At 38.7% G+C, this 9,732-nt stretch overlaps 1 protein-coding gene across 1 annotated transcript; it reads right to left on the bottom strand.

Moving 5' to 3' along the window:
* Positions 1-611: 611 nt before the first annotated feature.
* LOC111778214 (uncharacterized) lies at positions 612-8,375 on the bottom strand. Its single transcript, XM_023657908.2, is given in 9 exon segments — positions 612-1,804; positions 1,806-2,628; positions 2,719-2,932; positions 3,037-3,136; positions 3,470-3,556; positions 3,790-4,028; positions 5,002-5,081; positions 5,175-5,304; positions 5,730-8,375. Coding segments are annotated over 9 exon segments (3,930 nt in total). The 5' UTR covers positions 7,935-8,375; the 3' UTR covers positions 612-1,752.
* Positions 8,376-9,732: the final 1,357 nt, after the last annotated feature.

Here is a 9,732-nt window from a genome sequence, read left to right as displayed (position 1 = left end):
TTGTATAAGAGCCAGACACCGAGTGGTTGTACCAACGAAGATGTTGCTAGACATCGAGTGGTTGTACCAACGAAGATGTAGCTAGACACCGAGTGGTTGTACCAACGAAGATGTTGGGCTCCCAAAAGACTTACAAAGGTGTAAAAACTTCTTCTTAGTAGACACATTTTAAATGGTTTCTACAAGACAATATCTACTAACTACTAACAACTAACAGTGGATTTGAGCTCTTACAGCAACAACTTCTCTTACAGCAAGAACTTTCAATTTTGTATCTAATAGTCGAGGAAAACGTTGTGAAAACGTTGTGAAAGATTTACCTGAAGACTCCATTGGAGACGAACTTCAGAGAGTCCATTGGAGACTATCAAAGGATTTGTTGCCCAAGAGGCATACAACTGAAAAACCATATAGTTTAGTTCCTGATGATCATCAAATCATAATGAATTTACAATACCATTCTACTACAGGAGACAGGTCAGGCATTCACATGCAGAAATATCTTACTTCCTGCTACAGAAAGCAACAGGGATATGGCGAATGATTTGAAGAAGGCTGAAGAATCTTGTAACAATCTGAGGTCTGCATCCACATTTTTGTTCATAACTTCACATACCAGTGACACGCTTCATCAACAGCAGCTGAGAAATCTCCAGATCACTCACAGTATTTCGATACTTTTCAACACAAAATTAAAAGTTCACCTGACAAAATTTATTTCTAGACGAAGGCGAGAAAGTAAAGTTGGGAGTTCGAGAAAAAAGTGGAGCAAAATCTAGCCTCAGCCAGCAGTTCAAACTAAATACATGTGCACCAGATAATTACAAGTAATTCCCAATAACAACAGTTGGTAAACAATGGACGCCCTATTCTAACTCTCAATAAAAGCTATTATCTTTGTTGACCCTTTGCCTTCACACATTTTAACCAAACCAACCCTAGACACTCATGGTTGGCAGCGTTGTAGCTTCCAAGAAGATGGTGAAATTTCTGAGAATTAGATGATGCCCCTGACTGACTGCAGCAAAATGAGGTGACGAGCCTGGACATTCCAGCAAACACAGCCTATACACCCAAGGGTGTTGTTCTCATATCATTCTTACGAGTAATATGAATGAGTATCAATATATTTCTTCTGTCAAAGAGCCCACAAGCAAACCTTGACAACGTGAAAACGTCTCGGAATTTTAAATTCTCTACCTCTGTTGTGGTTGTGTTCGTCGAAAAGGCTGAGCAGCAGATAGCAGATACTTTGACAAGAAGATTATGATCCAAGAGATTAGCTTCACCCTGATTAAGAATGGAAATGCTCCATTTCAAGAAAAAAAAGATGCTGCGGTTTGGAGAGTTCTCGAACCTACTAACTGAAGTCGGTTCCAAGTTCCGACCATACCATGAAGTCTGATCTTCCAAGCTAGCCAGCATGATGAATGAGTTCGTGTTTCAGAGCAGCAATTTCAGAAGAGATAGGCAGTGAATTGAACCATGCTACTTCCATCAAGGGCACCTCTGTAGAACTCCAGGGCTGAAAAAATCGTGTTAACTATCACCGAAGGTGGATTATGATCTAACACCGAACAGCATAAAGTTGAATAAATTCTGTCAAATAGCAATATTAATTATTGCAACTCATCTCAATTTAAGCACTAGCCATTTAGCAACAGAGCCCTGCACAAACCAGCAACAAAGTGGTCGCATGAGAAATAACCCAGTTAATTTGGAGATGAAATATCAACATGGAGCCTCAATTTATCAAACCGAACCAGATTCAGCTCTCTCTTCCCGTGAATCACCTGACTTTTTCCCCACAGGTCTGTGGAGAATTTTCACTGCCACAAATTCCATCATCGGATATAGTTTCGGAGGGGCGTCCATTAGAGCCACACAGACCAGATGAAGAGGCAAGTGGCTTTTCACCGACAACGCCATTAGCAAAATTTTCATCCCAATGAGCAGGTTTAAAAGAAATAGCATGGGCATTGTGTTCACGAAAATCATGACCATTAATCTTATTCAAACACTTGTCATATTCAGGAGAATCCATCACGGGTATGTTGTTTTCAAACTCATCAGTGCCATGGTCTAAAGTAGAAGTGAAAGATTTCTTCTGAGAATCAGATTCAACCAACTTGTGCCCAGCATGAGAATTCGAACGTCTGATTCCTTCATCTGAAACTGTAACCTTAGGTTCAAGCAAACTGTCTGAAGGAGTATCAGCTGCCATACATTGAGAAGTGGACTGCGGATGGTCTTCTGAAACATGCTGAATTCCAGGCCTAGTTTTGGTTGGAAGAGAGATGCCCATCGAGGGAGATGAACATTTCCCATCGGAGGAACATTCAGCTAATTTATCACCAGAATCAGAATCTGAATTTTCAGTTTCCATTGGAAAGCAAGAAGTTTTAACTTCACGAGATGCGTCCAGAGAACTATTCACCACAGATGTATCATTTGGAGAACCAGGCATGGATTCAGGATCCGGGTTAGTGTCAGCTGCTTCGTCTGTTGTCTTCTTGGAGTGGCGCGGTTCAGTGTCATCACAACTTTGAGGTTCCTGTCCAGATGAGGTCTCTGCATCCATCTTAGGACTACTGAACTCTGTACTTCTACAATTCGTTTGCTTTGCACCTTTTAAGCAAAAACATAGAGCGAATAATTACATTGGCAGGCAAAACCAATTTTATTCGAAAAATAAAAACGATGAGAACGATATAAAACCTGAGGCAGTAGTAGCATTTTCCTCAACAATTGTCTCTTCGATTAACAACTTCTGTAACATATCTGTTCCAGGGAACACCAGCATATTCATCAATCTCATTTCTTGCTTGAGTGATTGCTCCAAAGGGATAAAGCCAAAAATAACATTCCATGTATGCATGAGCTCGGCAATTGCTGGTATAATCAGTTTCTCAACCTTAAGCATGCGAAGAGCCTAAATAGAAGGAAAACATGATAAACATTGCAGTCATTGAAGGAAAGTAGTATGTTAATCATAACAGTAGGAAAAGATTAAGAAACATCTTTTGGGTAACTCACAGATTCAATTGCACAAAAAAGACGACGGCACATTCCTTGACGTCTATATATATGACGGGTTCCAATGAATGGCATCTCAGCTAACTTAGTCCCATGAAACCTAACCATATCAAAGATAGCACATATCAGCAAAACCTTACTATTCAAGCAAGCATCAAAACTGAAACATTGAACCAAAAGCTTATTTCACCAGATTACCATTCTATAGGTATCTCTTTCTCCATAAACTAATATGGTTAGAAGATATCAAATCCTAGAAGATAAATAATCAATTATGTCTAAAAGTTATATTTCTATCTAGAGCATGGTCTACTTGAATTTTTCCTTCTGCAAATATGCACAAGCAAAACTATATGGTCTATTCGAATTTCTTCCTTCTGCAAATACCAAGTTAATATGTCCACGCCAAATGATGAAGTGTGATGCATGATACCTGATTGTTGCTGCAGAGATGATTTCATCACCCCTTTCCAAAATAGCAGTGTAGAAGCCACTATAATTCAGCCTATAAAAGTTTGATCTGGAACATTAAAGATGAAACCCATCAGACAAACATTCAGATACCATGACGAGAAAATAATTTTTTAAACAAAATTTTGCTGTAGATTGTGATCAAATAGTTTTATCCATGTTAGAGCAATCAAAATTAAGTAAATACAGTAAAAGTAAGAAGAGCACTCCCAGAGTATTAGAGTTATGATGATGCGAACAAACTATATCAGTATTACTTAAGGCAAGAAAAAATGTTCTTACCCAATATTGTAAAGAACATTATGAATTAGATTTATCCCACTCCTCCTGTCAACAATAGACAAAAAACATTCATCCATAACTGTTAATGCAACAGCCAGTTTAGAGTTGCATTCAATCCTTTGTGAATGCCCACGAAGAGATGAATCTGAATCTTCACTTGTTCTACGGACAAGAGACCATGAGAACCCTGCATCTAATTCGTGTTTCACCCCAAGAAACTTCTGCAAATTCTCGAAAAGCTGTAAAATACAATAATTAGTCTGCAGGTGAAAATGTTCATTGGAAAGAAATAGAAGTTCTTAGAACTACTTAAAAGTAGAAAACATCAACCAGGTAAATGCAGGATTAGGGAACCTTATGCCACAACATGATATGATCACCAGCACAGACAAAAAGTACAATTGTAGTAGCCTGTATTCACTAACACATTCAGGTGATTGAAACTTAACAACGAGTAGCTCAAAGGTAACACGTGCATTAAAGAAAAAAAAAATCCATGATAAAAGAATAAAAAAAACTACATAACAGAGACCAATAAAGTTCAAGATGAAGACAGGACACTGTCGATTCCTATATTTTCTTGAAAATAGAAGGTTTTAGTCCAAGGAAGAACTATTGGTCAAAACATTAACAGACAATGGTATATACACATCATAGTTATATTATCACAGACAATTGGGATCATATTAAAAATTTCAAATTCTACTCCATCTCAGACAGAATGCGACTTCAAAGGTTACATAGTCATATTAAATTAAGTCAACCTTCTCGTTACTGATAGTACAGCTTTAAGTTAAATGAAAACTCAATTAACAATCAAAGATGTATCGTGCAGGTTTACATAGCAATTGATGGAACAGTCACCGAAGGGACAAGAAACTAAGGAAGAAAAGAATGTTTGGATTTGGGTTTAATAAATCTTTTGATGGTTGTCATCAATAGCAAGTTAGATACATTGAAAGTGAACATAACTGGTAGAATCTAATTTTTTGAAGCCTATCACTTCACACCAAGAATAAATACACCAAAGGAAAAAAGAATATACTTTCACAGTGACTGAGTTACGTGTTTGAAAAACTATTGAAAAAGTGAATGCTCTACACAATTCCTCAACTGCTTTATTCATAACGTCCACAAGAATAAATGACCAACAAAATTTAAAGTCATACTAAAAGAAGATTGGAAGCTAAAATAAATAGAAATTTTAGCTACCTCTCTGCAATTCTTGCCACAAAAAGAAGTGACTGAACCATTGGAATGAGTATCCATTTCCGGGATGCACGATTCATGAACTGCAGCAATAACAAAAATAAAGATTATAAAAACACAGTTGATGAGCAGGAAGGGAGAGAGAAGAAATAAAAGAGAACAAATTGAAGTCATACATTTTTTCTCGCATAACAGGCAACTAGATATCTCAAGAACATTGGTAGTGTTTTCATGAGAAGTATCAACACTAGCAACTCCACAGTACTTGCATGTACAATTTGGGCAGTGCCAATCACCCGGAGGAATCTGTACCAACAATATAAGCAAGCAAAGGAGTCAAATCTGAACTCAACGACTCTAGCCTTAACTAATTCCTCTTAAAAGAACTTATTTGACGATAATAAACAAAAGGGGGGCTGAAAAAAAGTCCATACAAGAAGAAGAGAATATAAGTCAGAGACAAATAACACTGGTTAAATCACCAAAACCAGTGTACGTCAGTTTTCAGGGGTTCTAAAATTTTGTTCGTGTGCGAGCGAGAAAGAAAGTGTGTGATGAACAGCTAATCCCATCCTCATCTGTACACAACTCCCTAAATTCAGCTAGAAAATATTTCCAGCCTACTAAGTGATTTAATCATAAATTGCGATCAATAATTAAAATTGAACAAGTGGCATGTGACACAATAGGGATACCTACCAACAAGCATGAACAAGAAACTGGATACACACCTGAATGTCTAAACAACTCTGATGAAAAGTTGATGGACACCCATCACAACAGATCAAGTCGCCACCATCTCCACAGATGCCACAAGTATCATCATTCGGATCGTCACCTTCAATTTCAACTGTGTGGAAACTGAGACGTTTAGATTCCTCCTGTCTGTTCCAAGCATCTATCTGGTATTGCAGAAGAGAAATCCCGGATTCCAGAAAGATGTTTTGAAAAGGTTGCCGTAGTTTGCTTCCAGCGTGTATCTCAAACTTTGAAACAGTGAGGATTTTGCTGCAGCAACCACAATGAATGCCGTCTCTGGTAATCCACCCCTCCAGCATCACTCGGGTCTGTCTACGGTTCATATAACGAACCTTTTGGCTCAACTGCACAGTCCCAGAATCGATAAGCCAGGACAGCAGAGTCCTTTTACCAGTATATGGAATAAAACCATCATTCTCTGAATCTAATCCCTTACTAGAGCGACGAACTAACAATCCAAGCTTTCTACCTTTTCTTCCATGTAAAATACGTGAACTGAATCCAGAAGAAGGTTTTGCAGTGGCATCACGTGAATACTTACTAGAACTTTGACCTTTTGAGTCAACACTAGGAAATCCATTCTCGTTCAATTTCTTTTTAATAGATTTCCCACCCTGCTTTATGAAAGAGCTTAATTTTTCTTCGTTGCTATCACTATCCATGCTGTCCACGTCATTTTTAGTACCAGCAGATCTCAGTGCACTTGCTTCTTTGGCATTTTCACTGTCACTTTCATCTCTCTGCTTACTTTTCCATTCTTTCTCAATTTTCTTTCGAGTTTTCCTGGTTAATTGACTGAGAATATCATCTGATATTGGGGTAAAGGAAGCATCAGCACTGGGTTTAGCCTCTGCTCCTTCTTCATTTAATTGCTTTTGAAGGGCATCATAAGCCTTAATAATTGACCAATATGCTGTTCCAGTTGGATTAACATAGACAGCATCTAAATAATCTCTATTCCTTCTAGGTCTGTAATCGATTTTCCAGCCAGAACTAAGGAGCATTCCCCTGATCCTTTCACGTAGCTTTTGTTTCTCAGTTCCACTGCCTCGTTTTGCTTTTCCTTCCTTTGCTGTACTTGGGGGAGTCTCTTCACATGGAATTTTTTCAACTTCAGAGCTTGCCCTCTTGGTAGATTTCTGAGCTTCAACAACCTTTTTTCTGGGCTTCAATGATACACCGCTATCACCTGAATCCCAACTGCAACCCTTTCCATTTTTTGTTGATGCTGATGTTTGAAAATCAGCATGGTCCTTCTCTGGCTTAGGAAAGGGATTCTGTTTCACATGGGGTTTAGTTTCTGGGTAAACTGAAGGAGCAACTAACACTTTCCTCTTCGGAGTATCTTCAGTCCTTAGAGTCTTTCTACTTTCTTCTAATTTGCGATGATCATACATATCCGAAGTTTCACTCACATTCTTCTTCTTTTTTACCATGACCTTTAAAACTCCATTTTTACCCTGAACCCTTATTGCTTCATCAGAATGACCCCTAAACTTATCCCTTAACAAGGGTGTTGGGACATAAGCTCCATCACTATCTGTGTCGAAGTTAATCTTTCGGGTAGGCCTGTCTCGATCAAAGGTATTGGTTTTTTCTGCATACAAATTCTTTCTCTTGTCCACCAAAGCATGCCTACTAGAAGTGGTTCCAAATTCCCTCTTGATTTCACGTTGAGGCAGGTTCATGGAACCAAGAAACCGCTTTTCTCCACTGCCGTTAACATGCTTCCTCTGCTCAATCTCACCGTCGAGGTCATCGTACTCGTTGAAATCAAAGACATCTAAGGTGCCCATATTTCTTCCTAAACCATCCACATCCATCCTGTTGAGCAGAACATCATCATTCCGCTTAACATACTGCAACCTATCCTTCTTTCGGATGCTTCCCCTCTCGTCCATATCATCCTTTTCAAAAGAATTCAAACCATTACAAACCCGAATGGTTTCAGGATCAACTCGTCTACGATGGGGCAGCAATACCTCATCACTGGACCCAGAATCACTCAAAACCAACCTAGGCCTCTTCTTCTCCTTCTTCGCATGAAGCAAGCGTGAGGCCGAAGAACCGGCGCCCCCTAATCCATCCTCTTTCTTTCTAACAATTAAGCAACCGGACGAGTTCCGAGTCTTCACCAAAATCCCCGATGGTCCCCCAGATCTCACACCGTCCTCCATGCGAATCAACCCCCAAAGCAAGAACCCTAAATTACAAAATTTCCCTCCATAATCATATTGAGCTAGCCAGCAAACCCAATACAATCCAGCTACCACAAACCCCAATTCGATTACCCCCGAACTCCCCCAATGAAAAGCCTATCAGATCTGAAGCAAACAGATCCAAATTCCGCAAGATTTTTCCAAAACCAAAACCGTAAACCACCAACCCTACCGTGGACGAGATATCAAGAATCTTACCTCAACAGAAAGCTCTAGAATTCCATAGCCGGGAATTGGCTTCAATTAGCCGCTGAATGCCCCGACGTACGAAAACTGATCATACACAACTTTTCTTAGTTAGGATCGTCATCCCATAGCCATCGCCACTTTATTATAAACCAAAGCAAATTATAAAACCTTCCAGTTTTTTTTTTTTTTTTTCTTTTCTTTTCTTTTCTTTTTTCCCTTCTCCTAAATTTATTTTTCAAGCATAATAATAATAATAATAATTCTCTTATTATTATTTATCCTTTTCTCATTTTTTTCATTTTTTTCCCCTCCAAATCTCGTTTTCCTAGGTGGAGCACAGATAAAGGTGACGATCTTGCCACGTCGGACAGCACTGAGCTACGTTGGATTGAGTTATGACGTGGCGATATCTCAATGGGAGCAGAAGATTGCTAGCTGTGTTTTACAGTTCTGACTGTACTTAATTTGCATATGTGTTTTTCTTTTTTTCTTTTTTTCTTTTTTAATTTTTGCGTTTGCATTATTTGGCTTTGTTGAGGTCCTGCTGGTTAAGGCATTGACGAGGAACTTGGCCGCACGCGCCTACTGTGCGCGTGAGGATACTAAAACTACGGCGGGGTATTTTAAGGATTACTGGGTTGGGCTTCGGATTGGGCTAACTAACTAGGCCCAAACTTTAGATTTCCGTAGTGCCATTTTCCAATAATGCCCCCACCATCTAATTTCTTTCAAATACTGTACATAATTAATACTTCACTAATTTAATATTCATTCTAAATAAATGCTTAATTTTAAATGTGACGATAAGATAAAGTTTGAATGTCACGCACTTTATTAATATTTAAATATTAAAAGTTTGAATGTCTCGATAAGATAAAGTTTATAGCTGTAGAACTAATTTACACGTTGATATGTTATATAATTAACTTATATATCTATAAATTTAATTTGACGAACACTACTGAGACGTGTTCTAAAGTCGTGTAGGAATCGAATATAAAAAAGAAAAAAGACGAAAGTTAATGAAACATGGAATTAAGTTCATTTACATTTGAGGGTGACAAAGTTGTGGCCTACTTTTTCTCTAAGCTATATGTGAGCGAGTGTGGTTGAGGATGACAACGTTGAACAAAATGTCTGGTTTCAAAGCGACATGCTTTGCTGGTGGTACGGATTCTCTTCTATTCAATTCATTGTGGGAAGGCTAGCTTTTGCACCCACTTCTATGAAGAATAGTGATCGCTTCAAGGAATCTCTTCCCACTTATTGCACCAGCCACTAATGCCGTTAACCGACTCGAAAGCTACTGCTGAGGTGTGACACGTTGTAGTCTATATGCTTTAGTCGCATGTTGGCTAATTAAGGAGAAGATTCTATGTATATAAGTGACGAACACTGTCTCTATTGGTACTAGGTTTTTTGGAAATACTAAAACGAAAGCCACTAGGGCTTGAAGCACTCTACGGAGAAGGCCCAAGAGAAAGAGGGGACTGAAGATGCAGTGAAGTTCGTCTCGAAATCAAGAAACTGAATAGGCTGGAGTTCCTTTGCCCACGCCTGAAGCAGA

This window comes from Cucurbita pepo, chromosome 17, assembly GCF_057944985.1.
Source record: "Cucurbita pepo subsp. pepo isolate OVF chromosome 17, ASM5794498v1, whole genome shotgun sequence".
NCBI lineage: Eukaryota > Viridiplantae > Streptophyta > Magnoliopsida > Cucurbitales > Cucurbitaceae > Cucurbita > Cucurbita pepo.
The sequence above is the reverse complement of the archived record's forward strand: the minus strand, read 5'-3'. Positions and strand labels throughout refer to the sequence as shown.